At 48.3% G+C, this 20,289-nt stretch overlaps 1 protein-coding gene across 2 annotated transcripts in view; it reads left to right on the forward strand.

The window, feature by feature from the left end:
- Window positions 1–20,289, forward strand: part of ASCC3 (activating signal cointegrator 1 complex subunit 3) — a 2,962,611-nt gene that overhangs the window by 1,929,693 nt on the left and 1,012,629 nt on the right. For both annotated transcript variants that reach the window (XM_069606524.1, XM_069606525.1), the window contains exon 17: window positions 16,826–17,050. In XM_069606524.1, the coding sequence (XP_069462625.1) occupies window positions 16,826–17,050 (225 nt within the window). The remainder of the gene's footprint in view (window positions 1–16,825; window positions 17,051–20,289) is intronic.

Below are 20,289 nucleotides of genomic sequence, written 5' to 3' on the forward strand. Positions count from 1 at the left end.
ACCCGCCAAGGTCAAAGAAACTTCTCTCGACCTTCAAGAGGTAGAGGAGGTAAAACGCAAACCACTTCTGCATCTGTCCCCTCCAGTGCAACCCCCGAACCCAAATCTATTTGAACACTTCTGCCATTCTCCATCATGGGGCCTGGCATGGATTCACATGCTCATGAATATTCCCTGTCGTCAGGCTGGGAATCCTCAGTAAAAGAAAAAACTGTTTCACTTACACTTTAAAACTGTATTTCTCCTCTAAACCAATCACTGTCCTCTGGGTCATACTGCCCCCAACCAATGACAGTCCTCTCCCTAAAATCCACCCCTGGTGGCCATCTTCAGATTTTTACCACACGCTTCAGTGTTGGGAGTCCTTTTAGTGCTCTCCAAACTTTTTTCCTTATATTTAAATTACATTTTTGTGTACAAAATCATAGAGTTTTGACTGCTTTTTGAATCCTCGTTCTACCAGATGTCGATTACCGGCAGCGGCGGGGACCTGTTGTTGTTGAAGATCAAGCTTCATTGAGGATCTCCCTTGGAAGGCCCAGGCTTGGGCATACTTCGTGCCTTTCCACCATGACTGAGGAGAAGAGATGCCTCTTCAAGCTCTCAGTGAAATGTAGATTAAGTAATGTTTTCGTGGAGGATTGACACCACAAATGTCTTTACTGCCTGCCTCTGGACCATGATGAGGAGGGATGCAAGGTCTGCCGTGAGTTTTCGAAGAAGACCAAGAAAGACCATTACAGCAGTTTGGCAGCATGGTTAAAGTTGTGTAAGGCCCCATATCAGGCTTTCTCCAAGGCCAGCCAGTCCCAAGATCAAACTTCCTCGGATAAGAGGTCAGGGTCCTTTGAGGACGGCCTGCCTGCGGGGGTCCAACAGAAGGCAAGGCCGCAGACCACGGATCCTACTCGGTTTGTTACTTTTGTGGGTCCCATCTCAGGAAGGGCGAGAGCGCCATCACCGACCACTTCCACAGTGAGCCTACCAGCAAGAGTCACACACTCGGAGAGGAAATCCTTGACCCCTTCGAAGCTACACATATCGTCGACAGAGAAGACCAAGGAAAGGTCCTAGGTGGGCCCTTCTCTACCTCCATTGACTTTGCATGCAGTGAAGACAACAACTGCGTCAACGGCCACCTCGATGACAACTGCTGTTACCTCGTGGATGGCCCTGTTGACCTTGCCGACGACCACCACTTCGTTGTAGGGAGGGCAGACTGTGAAGGCGGTACCCATGGTTACGCCAGCAGCTACGCGTAGGTGGCATTGCCGGCAGGGCGGGAGATTACTGCCACAGCTACGATAAAGCTACCCGGAAACGGGACGGAAGCCTCTTCCCCATGGAAGGCCAGGAAAGGGGAAGGAGTAGGACCCTGATGTCCCCTAGGAGGGGTACAGAGATGCGAGCGGAGCCAAGTGTCCCGAGACACATTTACACTAGCTCTGAAGAGAGTGACGACCTGCCTGAGGGCTACTACTCACACCATGAAGGGGGCCAGGGAGGTGTTTCACCCCAAGGTGAACCTTACTGGCTGCCGGTACAGAGGAGGCATATGAGCCCGGAGCCTTTGGCTCCCATTCCTGCGACACCTCAGCCAAGAGTTGTTTCGTTGAACATTCTGACCATGATGCACATGCATGCTGGTAACAGAAATTCAGCAGAGGGTGCTTCCCACGCTGGGCCCTGCTCCGTCTGCAACACCTCCAAGGCCGTGCAAGTCAAAGGTCCCAGCTAGCCCAGGCTGCCAGCCAACACCACCTCCGCCGCCTCCTCAGGTTTTGACCCCAACGAGGGATCCCACCACGTACATGGGCATGGATACAATGACGGCTACGGACACTGATGAGGCAGACGACTTTGTTCCGGCAGACGGAGAACCGGCAGGAGTGGATGACCCCCACACATGGCCTCTGCTCCAGATGAGGTTGGCTCATTCCATTTGGTGATGTCTAGGGCCTCTGAGCTCTTTCAGCTGGTGCTGAAGGAGACGAAGGAGGAGGGGTTCCTGTATCAAAGGTATGAGTCCAGATGGAGGATCGTCATGTCTGTCCCTTTGCTAGACGATATCTGGGAGGAAAGACTACCAGTCCTGAAGAACCCGAGTACGACCCAACCCAAGTGTGACAGAGCCGAGAAAAAGTACAAAGTCCTGGACTCGGCCCCAAGTGCCTGAGGTCCCAGCCTTAACCAGACTGTGGTCTCAGCCGTGGCCAGGAAACACTCTGTGAATCCATCGTCCTCATCCATGGTACCCCCTGACCAGGAAGGAAAGAAACAGGATGCTATGGGGAAAGAATTATTTATACGGCTGCCAACACCATTAAAGCTGCAAATGCGCTGCTCATTTTGTCCCGCTACGACTGGAAACTGTGCTACAAGCCGGGCCCAATACTGGACTTCCTCACTAACAAAATGAAGGCAGAAGCTCTGGGGCGGTTCCAGGAGGCGGAAGTGGCCTGGGACCATGCTATCACAGTAGTGGTGGACATCGCTGACACCGGATTTTGTTACATGGCAGGGATGGCTGAAAGCCACCAACTTCAGGCCAGACTTTCAGTCAAAGGGGTTGGACATGCCATTCGACGGGGAGAACCTGTTTGGCAAGGCGGTCAACAAGTCTCTTTATTTTATCAAGATGGGCATGAAGCGTTCGCTGGAAACTCTGCAACAACGTCAGTTGTCTTTTTGTTCCTCACTGGGAAAACCCGAAGGTCCTCCAAAGGCTACACCGCCCCTTATCGGCAGCCTTACCATTCCACGATACAGGAGGCGTACAGAGGACACTTGCATACACACAGCAGCGGAGGACAGCACTGGTGCCGCCTGCAGGGCAGGACCCCGGTGCCTAAGCAGGCCCGAGCCGGCCGTAGACTCGGGCCCCCATTCATGCACCCCAGTGGGAGGCCAACTGACGAGGTTCATCAGCATGTGGAAGACCATCACCACTGACAAATGGGTGCTGAATGCTCTCGAACAGGGGCACACCTTGGAATTCCAACACAGGTTTCCCGGTAGTGCATCAAAAGCAACACATGGTACAGCTACTGCAGGAGGTCCAAGCCTTGCTAAAAATGGGGGCCATAGAACCCGTCCCACAGCACCTCCGAGGCTCTGGGGTGTACTCCAGATACTTTCTGGTCCGAAAGAAGATAGGGGGGGTGGAGGTCAATCCTGGACCTGCAGAGCCTCAACAAGTACCTGAAGAATCAGAAGTTCAGGATGAGCACGTTGCAAATCATGCTCGGCCAACTAGAGGTAGGCGACTTCCTGGCATCTCTGGACTTGGAGGACGTGTACTTCAACATCCCCATCCTTTGGAAACATTGCAAGTTTCTACAGTTCGTGGTCCAGGGACGGCACCATCAGTTCAGGGTGCTTCCCTTTGGCTTCAAATCGGCCCCAAGGGTCTTCACGAGATGCCTGGATCAGGTGGCGGCACATCTTTGTCACAAGGGCATCCACGTTTACCCGTACCTGGATGATTGGATGATCTGATCCTGATCCCATGCTCTGACGAACCAGCACACAACAAGGACAGTCCGTCTGCTGTCGTATCTGGGTTTCTCCATAAATTATCCAAAGTTCTGCTTGGAGCCCTCTCAGAATGCTCCGTTTCTGGGGGCACCGCTCAACCCAGTGGCTTGCCTAGCTACCCCCTCAGAGGAGATGGTGGTAGCCATCTTGGGAAAGGTGCAACACCTGTTGGCCACAGTGCGAACCGTCAAGTCGCTATTGGGCATGATGTCCTCCTGCATCAACCTTGTCTCCTCTGCAGGCTACAGATTAAGCCTCTTCAGGAGTTTGTGATGCGAGATGGCTGCAAGTAGCGTGATCCTGGACGGACAAGATCACCCTCAATGAGGAGTTCCCACAGGCAACACAGTGGTGGGGCGTACGCTGTCACCTCACGCAAGGGTCCCCATTCCAAGTCCCACCTTACCAGGAGACAGTCACCACGGATGCTCCCTGGAAGGTTGGGAGCAGCTAAACTCCAGAGGCCTCTGGCTGCCAGAAGAAACGACCCTTCACATCAATGTCCTGGGGCTTTGGGCCATTTTCTGGGCCCTCAAGTCCTTCCTGCCGTAGATGAGGGGCAAGGTGGTGAGGCTCTTCACGGACAACACCACCACCATGTTCTGCATCTGGAAGCAGGACGGGACGCGTTCTCCATAGAGGCCCAGGTTCTGTGGCACTGGGCTGTTCATCAGGACATGTTTCTAGTCCCTTGTCACCTGGCTGGCATCAAGAACACCATGGCAGACTCGCTCAGCAGGGATCTGCATTCTTGCCAAGAGTGGGAGCTTTGCCAGGACCAGGTGGATCGTCTCTTCCACGAATAGGGGCATGCCCAGATCGATCTCTTTACGATGGCAGCAAATTCCAAGTGTTAGAAATTCGCCAGCAGGGTCCTACAGCCGAGGAGCATGGGGGGATGTGTTCTCGTTCCCTTGGGAGGGACTTTTCCTATACGCCTTTTCTCCGTTGCCATTCCTACTACGAATGAGCAGCACACTCAGTGTCACTGCAAGATGATACTCATCATTCTGGCATGGCCGTGACAAATCTGGTATCCAGACCTGATAAGTCTGTCGGCGGCTCCATCCATCAAGAGACCACGACTGCCGGACCTTGTGTTTAGAGAGGGAGGAACGATTCTGCACCACAACCCAGCGTCGCTGAACTTCACGGCTTGATTCCTGCAGCCCTACATTATGCTTTAGCTGCGTAGTGTAAGGACATCCTAACCAAGGCCAGGGCCTCTTCCACGTTGACTTGCTGTGGCCATAAGTGGAAGTGTTGCTCTGTGTGTTGCCAGGCTCAGAAGATCACCCCTGTACATGTCACAGCCCCTCAGCTGCTTCCGCATTTGCTTTCCTGGGCCAAGGCTTTGTGGCTCATGCCTCTATCAAGGTGCACCTGGCTGCCATATCATGCTACACCAGGGCGCCGGTTAAGGCTTCTCTGTGGTCTCACACGCTCGTCACTGAGTTGCTCAAGGAGCTCTTCAGGACTTTTCTGCCGGTGAAGGCTTCTGCCCCGACTTGGGAACTGAATGTGGTTTTGACTAAGCTTATGGGGGGTGCCTTTCAAACTGATGCATCAGGCCTCCCTCAAGTTCCTATTGTGGAAGACGGTGTTCCTCGTGGCGATCACCTCGGCCAGGCAGGTCGGGTGATCCAAGCACTTTTCTGCAAGCAGCCATATCTTTCCTTCCACGCTTCAAGGGTACTACTGCATATGCATCCCACCTTTATGCAGAAGGTGCTGTCGTAGTTCCATCTCAATGAGCCTTTGGTGTTACTGGTCTTCCTCCCGAATCCGTCGTCTCTGGCGGAGAAGGCCTTGTAATCGATGGACGTTGCTCATTCCTTGAAGGTTTACGTGGCACGCATGAAGAACATTCAGAAGACGTCTCAGCTGTTCGTCAAGTTTGGTCCTGTGAATCACGGAAAGGCCTTGTCGCAGGCTTCCATCTCCAGGTGGTGCTCCAGCTTCATTATGCACTGTCATCGGCTGGCTAACAGACCTCTTCCAGGCCAGCCGAGAGCCCGTTCTGCCAGGGCCATTGCAGCAACGACGGCGTTTCTCTCTGGTGTGCCCCTGCTCGACATCTGCAGGGCAACTACGTGGAGGTCCATGCACACCTTCAAGAGATCCTACTACGTCAACAGGGATTCTAGGGAGGAGTCTTGAGTCGGCCAAGAGGTGCTATGCAACCTGTGAGTCTGTTCCAGAGGTGAGTGTTATTGCTTCTGTTGAGCCTTGCCACCTCCCGTGGTTATGTATATATACTGCTGTGTAATCGTTATTCATGAGCATGTGAATCCATGCCAGACCCCATGCTGGGAAAGGTTTAAGTTACTTACTTGTCTATTGTTGTCCAGCATGGATACACATGCGAAAATTCACTCCTTCCCCTCTGTGACTCTTCCTGGTTCATACTGCCACTTTTTGTGCTTACCACATCTGAAGATGGCCACTAGAGGTGAAGCTTAAGGAGAAGACTGTCATTGGTTGGGGCAATATGCCCCAGAGGACAGTGATTGGTTTAGAGGAGAAATACAGTTTTAAATTGAAAGTGGAACTTTTTTCTTTTACCAAGGATTCCCAGCCTGACGACAGGGAATATTCATGAGAATGTGAATTCATGCCAGACCCATGCTGGAGAACAATAGTTACAGGTAAGTAACTTAAACCTTCTACGCCAGTAGGGGGCGTCTGATGCACTATTTTAAAGAATGGTGCATTACTGCCCAAAAGCGTGGGCAAAGTAGGTAGTTTCCCAAGGTTGCTACCTCCCCTTTTTAAAGTGCCCACCAGATTCTCCCCAATGTCCAGAACACCTCCTTTTCCAGTCCCACTACTCCTGAAAGAGGTTTCCTCTTTACCAGAGAATGGTGCCATAGAATTGGTACTAGTACAGGAAAGGAACATAGGGTGGTACTCCCATTATTTCTGTTGGTCTCAAAAGTGGACTGAGGTCTCCGACCCCGCTTGGACCTGTGGCGTTTGAACAAGTTCCTCAGGAAGGGCAAGTTCAAGATGGTAACACTCTCGCAGATCCTCCACACTCTGGAGATTCAGCATTGGTCGGTGTCACTCGACCTACAGGACACTTACTTTCATGTGCCGATCCATCCAAAGCACAAGAAGTATCTGAAGTTCGTCATAGGCAATAGGCACTACCAGTTTCGAATTCTGCATTTCAGGCAGAGCTCTGCTAGACGGTCTTCACCAAGCTGTTTATTTATTATATTTTTTGCAATGCCCAGACCCTAGGCTGTCATGGCGTTTGGTACAGTAGACGGTGGTATTCGGTAACAGATCAAGTTAATCAGACACGTTTTTTGAAGGCAGGATATGATTGTTAATTTCTTATGGTGGCTGGAAGAGAGTTCTAGAGCGTAGGAGCGGTGACACAAAAGCTGACACCACCTTCACTTTTGTTCTTAAAACGGGCAGTGTGTAGTGAGCTACTGGCACTGGATCTTAGTGCTCGCACTTGGAGTTCCTGGGTAATGCAGTTGTTAAAGCAACGGGGCACCTCTTTCTAAATGCACTGATGGCCAATAGTCAAGAGTTTTAAAGTCAAGGAGATCTTTAATTGGTAGCCAGTGGACTTCATGTCTGGTTGCCGAGATGTGGTCGGATTGTTGTAAGCCGACAGCTTTATTCTGCAGAAGCTGAAGTTTTGCCAGATTAGGTGCCGAGGTGCCCATGAGTAGAGCATTGCAGTAGTCAAGTTTAGTGAGTTCTGTTGGCGGTAGTGGCAGCCTGTCTCAGGAAAGGGGGGGATTTACGTCTTACCTGTCCTGGATGATTGGTTAAGCAAGGCGCGGTCTCCGAATCACAGCCTGGATCATCTCAATCGCACCTGGCACCTCCTCCACAAGCTGGGCTTCTCGCTCAATTTAAAGAAGCTTCAACTGACACCTTCTCAAACGCTTAAATTCATTTCAGCAGTCCTGGACTCTCCCTCAGGCAAGGCTTTTCCTCCCGAGAACACGACTCGACACATCCAGCAGATGGTCACCAGAGTCCAGAACACCTAATACCTGTCAGCCAAAGACTTCGTAGGGTTGCTCGGCCTCATGGCATCCTTCATCTTCATGGTGCCAGAGGCACGATTGAGAATGGGATTGCTCCAATGGGCCCTCAAATCTAAATGGTTGCGGTTCTCTGGCAGTATGGCAGACTTTATTCAAGTCCAGAGAAGAGCTGCTCACGATCTCCTGTGGCAGACTTGCAGGAAGAATGTGGTGGCGGGAGAACCGTTTTGGCAAACGTGGGCAGAGGCTGCCATAGTAACGGAGGCATCTCTGAAAGGTTGGGGCGCTCACCTTAGCGAGCTGACGGTGAGCGGGTTGTGGTCCCTGGCGTAAACAAAAGTTCACATAAACCTGTTGGAGCTGAGGGTGATTAGACTGGCGCTGAGGTCCTTTTTGCCCTCGATATAGGGGAAGAGTTTCCCAATCATGACGGACAATACAGTGGCCACATCAACAAGAGAGGCAGTGTAGTGTCACTCCACCGGTTCAGAGAGGCAATGCAGCTTTGGTTCTGGGCGTTACAGAGCAAGATCTCCCTATCAGCAATTTACCTCGCTGGGAAGGAGAACACGACGGCGGATGCACTGAGCAGGCAGGGCTCGGTCTCCCATGAGTGGGAGCTGTGCCAGGAAGTCCTTCTATAGATCTATGCCCTCTGGGGAACCCCTCAAGTGGATCTGCTCGTGTCCAGTGTGAACAGGAAGTGCAAACATTTCTGCTCCAGAGAATTTCCCCAGAGAGTAGCACTGGGGGACGCCTTTGTGGTGGACTGGAATGTCCAGCTCCTGTATGCGTTATGTGACCAATCTCTGGAATTGGTCCCTGCTTCCCTAGGGGGAGCCACCCCCTTAGAGACCAGGGAGGTTAGCCCACTCAGCAAAGCCCTCCCTAGTAAATGGCAAAGCAGAGCCTCACTGGGCTTGACTCCTCTTCATAACTTATGTGTTATCTCCCTACAATGGAGTACAAATGACTGACATCACTTCTATGTGTTGGACTCAAGGTAGAACTGACATTACTTTTGTGTGTTTGGCTCAAGGTAGTGCTAAACTTACTACAGGCTTGACAACTGGTGATGATCGGTCTGCCCCTTTTCCATCTTGGAGCGAGAATAAAGGGCAAGCGACCCTTGAATGGAGGCGGATAAACGCTACGCTGATGTGAGCCTCTGGTGCGAGTACGTCGGCAAGAGGCAGAGCCACGCAGAACAACAAAGCTGGCTCTAGCGTGTAAGAAAGTCGATGTCCGAGGGAGACGCTACCTGTCCAGCAGAGTGCGGGGCCTGAGAGGCAGAGGCCATGCAGCGAGGACTGTTCCTTGGATGTGCAACCACATACAGGATGTGGTGTGCCCAGAGCCCACAAACAGCCTCCGAATCCGGAACAATGGGAGGACAGGGTTCTCTGCTCTCAACAGAGAGCCAACCAGTAGGTGAACACTAAGACGAGCAGGACATGAAAACCGCTATTCTCCAGTACGGAAGGGCGGCAAGCCGTGGAGAATGCTACCACTGCTGGGGAAATGGACCCTCACCGGAGCAAACCCTGTAAAACAGTAAGACGTGGGTTGCCCAGATCGGAGGAGATGAACAAACAAGAGGGGAGAGAGAAGGACTACCCAAGCCCCATCAAAACCCAAGCAACACAAACCACCAGAAGGGTCACATGGAGACTCGAGAGCCAGAGTTGGCTCCCAGATATCTCCAGAAGGGTCACAGGGATGCACAAGAATTACGAGAGCCAGAGAGGGGCCTCATATACCTCCAGAAGTGTCACAGGGACCCACGAGAACTACAAGAGTAAGAGAGGGTTCATAGGTACCTCCAGAAGTGTCACAGGGACCCACGAGAACTACAAGAGTAAGAGAGGGTTCATAGGTACCTCCAGAAGGGGCACAGGGACCCCTGAGAATTAAGAGAGACATAAGAAAAGAGAGGTCACAGGAACCTCGAGAAGGGTTACAGGGACCCAGGAGAAATAAAAGAACCAGATGAAAAGCGGGTTCACTACAACCTAAAGAAATAAGTGAGACATTGGGACAGCGGAACACAAAGGAGCCAAAGGGCCCCAATAAGCAAAGTAACAAACCGATACATGCGGTGTACTAAGGCACCCAATAGTTGACTAAAGTGGTGGGAGATCAACCAAAGTGGTGGTGAAGTATCAGAGAAATATCCCTCCACCTAAAGGACATTTTGTGTTTTGAGGGACTTAAAACCTTTAGTTGGAACCTTTGGGGACATTTTTGAGGAACCTTTATAGAATGCCAAGAACTGTTTCTTGCAGCGGAACTGGTATTAACTAATGACTATTGAATCAAGACCCAGGCGGGTTTCCTGAAAGAGATTATAGTAAAAACCACAGGCTGCAGGGCACTCAACATATTTTTCTTTTATATTTTTCTAAGTGGTAGGGCTAGGTTGGTGAATAGGTTTGGACTGAGGACTACTTTATTTTGGACTATCCACAGGCACCATAGTTTATAGCTTTTAGGAACGGAGCTCCCTTTTTTAATAGGGTCAGTGAGGCATTTTCTTTTTATTTAATTAAAGCTACATGTAGACAATGTCCTCTGGTCTGAGTCCTTCTTCTGGCTTGCCACAGTTCCCACCGATTCTGGTAATTCCACAAGTGATCAGGAGGTTGAAGAGGTACGAAGCAACCATGATCCTTATTGCCTTGGACTTGGCCGGGAGGATGTGGTACCTGGACATTCTGGATATGGCATCTCTACTCCATATAGTCTTCCCCAGAGGCAAGACCTTCTCGCTCAGGAGAGTGGGCTGGTTCTTCACCCGAGTGTGCACACACTCAATCTGCATGCCTGACTTCTAAAAGGCTAAGGTACATAAATTGGGACGTCCCAGAAGATGTGATGGAGATGTTGCTTTCGGCCAGAAGGTCTGCAACTAAGGCTCTATAGCACTGTCGTTGGAGAAGGTTTTGCAGCACAGGATTTAGATCCCTTTTTATGCGACTTCTCAAGGGTGTTGTCTTTTCTACGTCATCTGACAAGATGGGTTCCTCAGGCCACCACCGCCAAGGGTTATTTAGCGGCATATCCATTTTAAAGCGCTCACCAGACCAAGGGTCGAACTTCACAATCCCCTTCGTGATTCAGTTTTAAAAGGCCTAACAAACACCTTCACTCTGACCCGATTCATGATGCTGGCATGGGACTTAAACCTTATACTCGCATTCCTCATGCCTGCCTCATTTCAGCCATTGCATTTGTGCCCTTTGAGATTACTTTCATGGAAGATGGCCTTCTTGGTCACTATATCCTCTGCTTGAAGAATGAGCGAATTGCAGGCCTTGTCTTGCAAACCACCTTTTACACATCTCCCGCTTTTACAATGACAAAGAATATTACCAGACAAAAGAATCATACGTTCTCCAGGTAATTAAATAAGATTTCATGCATACATATCAAGGATACCTCAACCAGTCAGACTTGAACCACACACAGCATCCAGCCACCAACCATCCATAAGAATGGTGCACTTAGCTAGACCCTACACACGCCTCTATTTCACATTGAAAACAAACAAAACAAAGTTCCTGCAATCTTGCGGGACTTCACAAACCAACTGATTAATGCCACTCTCTTTCCAATCACAGGAAACACCTAAACTTTCCGTCCAAGGCTTCCACCCTCAGATCTGGGCCCGTCACACCCAATCGTACCAGCCTTCTCCATCTTTAATGCAAAAAAACATAAGGCCCAGTTATTCGCATCCTTAATGCCAGAAGAACCAGAGGCCCAACATCACAACAACAATGTTCACATTCAACCTAGAAAGCTTAAACGGCTGCCATCAGGACTGCCACCCCCTGATAACGAGCTTGCCACACTCAAGCACATGCAATACCAGAAGGTCAAATAAACTACACCGACAATCAGAAGGACCTTTAAAAGAGGGGAAGCGTGCAAGACAGAAGATCACACACAGACACACACGTCCTGCAAAGGAACAGAACGTTGAAACAAATGCACATATCAAAGCCATGCAAACATGTGCAATTTAAGGTACAAAAGGATGATGATCAGTCACCGCCCTTTAGTGCGGGATGATCCTGAAAGTAGTGGCGATCAGCCACTTCAATCAGGCAGCTTGTAGATAGAAAGAACACATTGTAAACTTGAAAAAGAAACACATTGCTACATTGATACATTGCTTATTGGCAACGTGGCTGCTGTGTTGTAAACTCTAACCCCTCTATTTCTTTTTATTAATCAGCCTAATTAATGCATAAGATGCGAGAGATAAAGTTCCTGTCAACTACATGCAACATTTTTTATCTGCATTATAGCTTTGCTATCAAATACACACCATTTTGGACCACACCATCTTAACACGTATATTTGAATTTCTCTTTAACATCATTAAACGTTTAAACAAATCTTTAAAACATTTTAAAGCAGTGCACAACTGCCTTACAGTTTTCGCAGTTAAGTACAACAAATCGTGTTATACGCAGCGAAACGCCGTCTATTATTCACACTATGAGTTCGCTGCAATGACCAAAAAAACTTCTGAAGACGCAGCATATGCATGGCATACCATTGTATGGTAATAGGTCCTCATTAAAAACACTTCCATACACTACTGCCATAAGAGGCACGATATTACAGTAATATTTGTAATTGCTTTTGCACCTCTTCAACTGGCGAACAGACGAGATTACAGATTAGTTGAAGTTCTTCACCAAATGGATGGAAAATGCAAAACGTCGTTGACAGTGCCTCATAAAGTTGTGCTGAAGTCAGTAATCCTCTGCTGATGTGTACCTGCAACAGCGTCAGTAATCCTCTGCTGATGTGTACCTGCAACAGCCTCATAGTCCTCGTTCAACAGATAAAATGCTGTAACAAAATCAGACACTGCCACTATAATCACCGAAATAAATAGCAATGTAGGTCTCCCTATTGTTCACGCCTCCCCGGCCTGAAGACGGCTCTTACTATGGTACAACGTTCTTTCATCGCCTGCAATTGCAACGCCAGGCATTTCAAAGTGTATATTATAACGAAAACGTTTAAGGGGGTGGGGGCAGATAAGGGGTTGAGCCGGTAGGGAATAGGTAAAGATAGGTGGGGAGTAAAGGGTGTGGGGAGTACCCCCCCAAAAAACATTTAAGTGAACTTTTTTGTTAGAATGTACACGTTCAAATGCCTGGCGTTGTAATTGCAGGCGATGAAAGAACATGGAACCTCTGTATCACACAGGAAGATCGCGTTAATGACTTTATCGCCTTTCCTCTAATTGCAGGGCCAATGTCAGACATATTAGATTTATGCTTGTACAGTGTGAGTAACTACTCTCACTGTGCGTGAACAGCATTAGCGTTTGCCGGAATCCATGAACTACCACAGTACCCCATTCTCTTCGGCCGCACAGTGACATCATCATGGATCCCTGGACCACCACGCTGTGCAAAGCTCCTTCTCACCCAACAGTCAACTCACTTATCCGCTCTCCCATCACACTGTCAGAAGACGGCACGAGGTAAGGGCGTTTCACTTACCCGCACCACGGATGGCTGTGTCCGACTTCTCATTGCATAGCAAGCATTCGTTCGTAAAAGCGCATTTATCCATTTACATATGGATGCTTCTCTGTCCAGATAGAAAGTACAGAGTTATTTTTGTGACAACCAGCAGCAGCTACCTTCTCATGTTCACAGCATTCCAGTTTATGTCCACCTCTCATCTTTATCGATGCATTCCATCCATTTACACAATGCTCCCATTCACATGCTACAGCTTAGGCATCCCTTCGTTTGCCTTTAATCCCTAACAGGGCTGTGCAGGGGGAACAAATTACAACTGAGGTCACAGGGCACCGTGCACACTATTTGTACCGACGTTGATGTCACATCAGGTCCCTGAGCCGACTACTCGAGGATCCTCGATGCCAGATAGCACAAAGGACCCAGCTGGGAAAAGGTTTCCAAGAGTGCTGCTAAGGCGTAGAATATATCTAAGATGACTAATCCCTGGGAGGAACATCCATCAGAAAGAACATTACCGGGGCTACGTAATTTGTTCTTCTATCCCAGTTACTTATTCCTTTATAAATATTTCAAGCCTGAAATCAACAAAATCTGTTGGAGGTCAAACAGATTTCTGCAAACAGGAAATGGTAACACAAATTAGCCATGGACACCTCGGACCTGAATGTGATTCACACTGCAGAGCTGACAGTATGCAAGTTGCTTTACCAAGTGATCAATGTTCATTCCAAAAGATAGGCAGACCTGACAGCACAGAAACAAACAGCATCTCAGTTGCACAGAACCTCCTTCCTCGTGGATCCTCGTCCTGAAGAGAACTTCCACCAGCCTCCTTATGTTTTCCAAATAAAGCTGGGACTTGCTGGAAAGAGCTACAGGTACAACAATAGGGGAGTGAAAGCGGTAAAGAGGGGAAGACTTAAGATCACATGCCAAACCTTTTCACGGAGGCGGCTGCAACCTAAAATTGCTTTTATTTCTTTTTTTTTCGGGAAGGGGTGACAGGTTTCCTACTGCACTGGCACCCCTTCCACTCCACTTTGGCAGGATTCACAGCCGAAATATTGTTCACCCCAGCGGCAGTCTGCCACTGATGCAACAGGGCGCAGCACCCAAATCTGTACCCACATTCAGCAACAGGGAAGCCTAGCAAACACTGCAAGAGGCTATCCCAAAATGTTGCTCATGCCTATTCCATTCTCAAGCTGCCACTTCTGCAACTTGGGGCAGTGCCAACAAGAGACTGGGAAGTCCAGCAGAATCTGCCCAGAAGCCTTGTTTCCAATCTTCAGTGGGGAGCCACCAAACCCCATATACTGAAAAGCGGCCACATATGTGAAATATACAGAACAACACTGTCACTGCAGTCCAGTTCTCTCCTACTCACTGTGATCTCAAGGTTCATTGGAGGGGACTCTTCCTGCAGTGCTCTTTCCTCCATTGACTTCTGCCACTCAATCCCAGTAACCGTGGGACCAGGGGAGAGCCAGCTCCAGCCACTCTCAAGCGTGGGCACCCATGGAGCTCATCCCAGCAGAGACTCCCAGGGTGCCCTCTATTCACCGGGCCTGGGGTTGTCCTTCCCTTCCAAAGTCCTACAGCAGGGAATGAGAGTGAAATAAACAGACTTAGACCCGTAAACCATGCCGCAGGGTCAATGTTTCTGAAAGCAAGAAACCAGCCAGTCTGCTTGCTGCAGCTTCTCTTAAACCTGGGCACCCCTGATCGTCAGCAGCAAATTCCAGAGTGCCCCATACTTAACCAGGCCTGGGGCTGCCCTTCCCTCTGTGAGAAACATGAGGGCGTTCTCACTTATATCTCCCCCTCTTCCTCCTCTCAGGTGGCCAGGGAAGGGCCATCACTTTTGGATCCCGACCCTGGGGGGTGGATATGCGAACGAGGATCATTGGGTGGAGGGACATAACAGAATGGGGAGAGGATGTCTGCAGGTGAGACACAGTATTCCCCCTTTCCATTTCACGAGGAAACTCTCATCCTTGAAGCTTTTATAGGGTCATGTTATCAGACTGCGGTTCACTCCACTCAAGATAACAAATGGAAACAGCCTTGTTATAGAAAGACAAGGAAAGGACTAACCCGAAGGACCTCTCTCTATATGGGCCAGGTAGAACTACCTCAGAACTCTGTAATGATTCCCCAACTCCTCAAATATATATCAACTCAAAAAGTAAATAATGAGAGGAATCTCCCATATAACGGTCCCCTATCTCTTCCACACACACACACTCTATAACTTTAAAATGTGTCCCTTTAAAACTGGGACAAGGAAGACGCATAGAAAGAATCAGGCATGTCCTTCTAATCGTCATAATGAGGGTCAGGCAAGCTACTGGCACCTGCAGCCTATTGAGAGGCCACAGGTGCTTAAAAGCAGACCTGCACCGCACTGCAGAGAGAACCTGCCTGGAGAGAAGGTGGATGGCTTGTGGCGAGGTGCAAACCTAAACAAGACTGGCAAAGAGGGCGCTGTGTGTGTGTCGAAGGGAGGAAGATGCTGCGACATGAAAGAGCCGCACGAGGACCTGCACCCCAGCATTGGCTGGTATTATGTGTTCCCAGCTGGAGCTGGGGAACCCAGAGAACTCCTGATTGCCGCAGGACACAGGCCGAAGGCTCTCAGAGAGCGAGCGCTAGTCACTGTGACTCCCAACACCTACCTGGGAGGAGAGAGAGGAACAAAAACCAGCGTCAGGATGCCCGACTGATCAGCGCAGCTCCATTAAGTACAAGAGAGAAGGTACTTGTACCGGGGTGCTCTGGGGCGAATGCAGGTCAGTTAATGTTACTGCATAAGCAAGAAGCGGGTAACAAGAGGGTTTGGAACCCAGGTGAAGCCAAAAGAGTTTTGCATAAACTACCCAATAATTGTGAAGAAATAATGAGGTATGGAAAAGAGGACCACGCGGTAGGTTTGCTGCGGTCACTTTTAAGCCTGGGCACCCCTTATTCTCCACCCTGCAGCGACTCCCAGGTTACCCCATACTAGGCCAGGGGTTGCCCCAGTAGGGTCTGAGGGGGAAACCACAAACAGTATACTTAGGCCCACAAAGCCCAGCAGCGGGGTCGAAACCTCAGGCCAAAATAGAGATCAGCCCAGCAGCCCTCTCCTCGGTTAACTGTTCAAAGGACAAAAAAGGAACAAAGGAAAACGGGAGGATTATGGAACCGGTCAAGTGATTTATACCCCAGGCTTTGAGGGGGAGAGGCCAAAGGATTTTTTTTTTTAATTATGTGTAAAGTTTATAAACACTTTGACACATTAATTTTAACATGTATGCATTAAAAAAACCAGTTGCGCTTAAGGAAAACTAATTTGGGCAAAGGGTTCTGTCGGAATGCAGATGGCCTTCATAGAGTAAGTACTGTTAGGCGTGGGCGGGAAGTGGAGGCAATGTTAATTTTGCAGGGTGGCCGGGCAACTCATTTTGTGCTTCCTTCATGGTGGCTGAGCGAAACGATTAAATGCATCACATGAGGGCACCTCTTTCAGTAAGTAGCACATTGTTCTTTTGATTACTTTTTTGCTAGTGGAATATTCTTTGTTTTATGGCTTAATGCATGGCCCAGTTGTAGGATCTGCCATTAACTATAATTGTTAACCTTTTGTGGAACTCATTCGGGGACATTTAACATGATAATTAAAAGTTTCAGACTTTCTGTAACGCCTGTGTTCACCTCCACGCGAATATACACCCCTGCATTTATGCTCTTCTGTAACCACATTTTGCCCAACAGGGAACCCAGATATATGATGCCAAACGAGGATCCTTTGTTGACCTTGGAATCTTAGATGTCATGCAGATATTTGGGCGAGCTGGGCGGCCTCAGTTTGACAAGTTTGGAGAAGGCACCATCATTACAACCCATGAAAAGCTCAGCCACTATTTAACTCTGCTGACTCAGCAGAACCCCATCGAAAGCCAGTTCCTTGAAAGTCTCGCAGACAACATGAATGCAGAGGTAAGAACACGTGTAACTCTCGGGGCAGGGAACTGGAACAATGCTTTCATTCATGTGTTTTGGTTTTTCCTAGCGATGTTTATAAGAGCATGAAGAGTGTTTTAAGTGAATGAAACATTGTAGTCTCATGTGGAAGACAGTTATCGGAAGGTTTGTTTGTTTGTTAGTTTGTAAGCTTGGCCAGTGTTGTTGACTCCTACTTCAGCCTAACACAGAAGGAAGCCATTACTGTTGTTAACTCCAGTGGTGATAATTGCAGTGACGTATCGTTAGGTTCATTTTCCTGCTTCTCTACACTCTTTGGCACAGGACTGGTCATGTTACTGAGGCAATAGTCTCATGAGACCTTTTCAATTGTAGGTCCTGGCAGTCCTGTGAGAAGAGCCCATAAGAGAATGGTTCTATGTCATTTACTTGCTTTCTGAAGGTCACACATAAAAAAGACCGATTTTTTTCGGTCGATTGTGCTCGCCCCTCAGAAAGCAGCAAAAGGACATGGGTGTTGGTTTAAATTTTTATTCCAGGTGGTTTCACCCGCCAAACCCTCCGTTTCTCCTCCCTGTCCCCCTACCCCGCCCTGCATATGCACACAATTTGCGCGCACACACACATACACGCAGCACGCACACAGCGACACACACACACAGACTATCAGACACCCGTCTCACTCCGCCTGTAAGCCCCTGCACGCACTCGTGTGTGGCAGGGGCGTGACAGTCCGATTCAGAAAGACCACTCTGTGCAGTCACGGAGCAGTCTTTCTAAATCGATTATTTTTCCAGTCGGGGGGGAAAAAAGTAATTTGTCTTAAAACTAAGAAAATTAGGATATCCTTTCATACCATTCAGATGCACTTGCCTTATTGGCTCAGCTATGTGTGATATTTCCCAGTGGCACGCAGCGTGCAGATATCAAAGCTTCTTGGAGCAATTATTTAATCAAAGCTCAAATGTATATTTCCATTCTGAAATTTATTTGTCCCATTTTGAATTCTTTTATGTGAGATATTGAGCTAATTCAAGAAGTTATTGGAAGCTCAGGAGCACATTCCAACCCTTTGGTCTGAAAGATGGTGAACAAAATAATATTGCTGTTTGATGTATTTGTGTGAGGATGCAGCACTTAAACTTTCCTGGTTGTTGAGGATTCATCTGGTCAGCTTTTGCCTGACTCTAAAATGGCAGCATCAGGCACACTCTGATTGGATGCGTGTTCGGCTCATTCATTCCTTAAAGCACTTCCACTTCATATGCCTAATGAACCCAAAACGCATGCAAAGTAATAAAGCTGCAAAGGTCATTTTGAGCACGGAGAGCAGCAGTTGAAATTGGAATTCATGAAGCAGGAGCTGGAAGTAGCTCCTGAATTTCGAACGATTTTCTCTGACCATCGTAACACTGGAGCTATTGAATGGAAGTCTTACAAATTACTTTTCAGGATGGTGAACGCTTAATGGGTGACAAAAAATGAGCAGCACGCAAAGATTAAAATAAATTAAGATATTGAAATAAATTAAACTTTTTTAAAACCAGAGATGGCTATGCCAGAAAAGACACTCTGGAAAGCCTAAAAGATAGTGGAACTTGCTTTTTTATTTTTAAACTGTGGCGTGCACCCATAATGCACATTCCATAAGCACCTCTTTCTATTGCGATATTGCTCTTTCGCTCTTGTAGATTATCTGTTGATTTCTTGCAGGCTCTTGCCATGTTGCTTCACATTGGTTTTACATTTGATTCTTATTTACATTGCTTTTCCTTTCATTTCCTCAGTTCTTCTGTCTTGCTGCTAATTCTCAACTCTCATTTAGTAATTAATTATCTTTGCTAAAACATCCATAACCTGTCACTGCATGTTTGTGATTTCATCGATTACTGTTGCCTCGTTTCTGTCACATTTATTTCTGCCAACTCTTTCTCTCCTCTCTCTCCTGCCTCTCTTCCTCTCCTCTCTCCTGCCTCTTTTATACAATTTTCCAAGGCACAAATATTGAGTGTCTTCAAGTTACTTTTGTGTGGCACCAGTTGGATTGGAGAGCCAACGGTAGTTCCTGGTAACTATTGCTGCCAAGCTAGCCAGGCTCTTGTAGGCTATACCCAGAAGCTAAATAGCTCACAGCAATTCCGAACCCTGCAGAACCAGGCTCTGCAGTTAAGCAACCACTGGACAAGCTATATGAAAGGTTTCACTACAGATCCATCTGCCACCGGTGATTTGTGCAATCAGATTGCCTCCTTTTTCCAACGAAATATTGAAGTTTCAGGATGCTTCTAAGGTTATTTTAAATTGCTTTTCTATGGAGGATGATGAGACCCAGTGGAAAGGTGAAGATGTACTTACTGGCGACATTGCCTTCTCCGAGTTTACATTGGTCTTGACACAGGAAATCTCTCAATGGGCTCCTGTGATTAGGTCCGGATGAGCTGCGTATCCCTGTCTCAGGAAGGTTTTGCATCCTTGCCCCTGGTCCTAAGCCAAATTATTAGCACTAGTTTTTGGAGGGTGCTAGGGCCCCTTAAATTTGAACAAGTTATTGTGAAACCTTTTTCGAAGAAGGCTGCACTTAATCCAACTGACCCAAGTTGTCTGTGACCTATTTCTTTCCTTTTGGAGGGAATTCGGTGGAGAAGGCAATCCTCCAATTTTCTAGGTGCCCAATAGGCGGGCTTTCTAACCTTCTAGGGATACTGAATGGTCTTTCTGTCAGTCTTAATTGACCTCGGAAAAGCAGTAGATTAAGGCAGTGAAGCAACCTTACTGTTACTCGATATTTCGAACACAGACTGTTGATAGATCAGCTCATTCGAGCCGGTGCTTTCTTTCTATCTCAACGATGAACTACCACCGTGAGCCTTTGTGCCTCCGACTTGCACCCTCTGTACCTGTAGTGTCCTCAGGATTACGCCAGATCACCTCTTTTTCAAATATCTGTACTCAACCTTAATTGATAAAAGATGTTGGGTTCTTATTCTTACGCTGATGATGCACAGGTTCTAGTACGCTTGGAAGCTGAGGCTAGTGTTCAGCTTGTGCCTCAGAGTAGTGGAGCACTGGAGCTGAATACAGACAAAGATGGAAATCGTAATCGTGGCCAGCCCTAATGAGTGTTGGCGCCAAGCTTTTTGCCCTTCATACATGGGCTCCTGTTCCCCCATCCCTCCTCTCCTGTTTAAAGCCTGTTTTTTAGATTCACAGTGTCTTATTGCCATGGGAGAGGGTGGTCTTTGCTTTGTTCATCT

Source organism: Ambystoma mexicanum, chromosome 4p (assembly GCF_040938575.1).
Source record: "Ambystoma mexicanum isolate Mex_15411 chromosome 4p, UKY_AmexF1_1, whole genome shotgun sequence".
NCBI lineage: Eukaryota > Metazoa > Chordata > Amphibia > Caudata > Ambystomatidae > Ambystoma > Ambystoma mexicanum.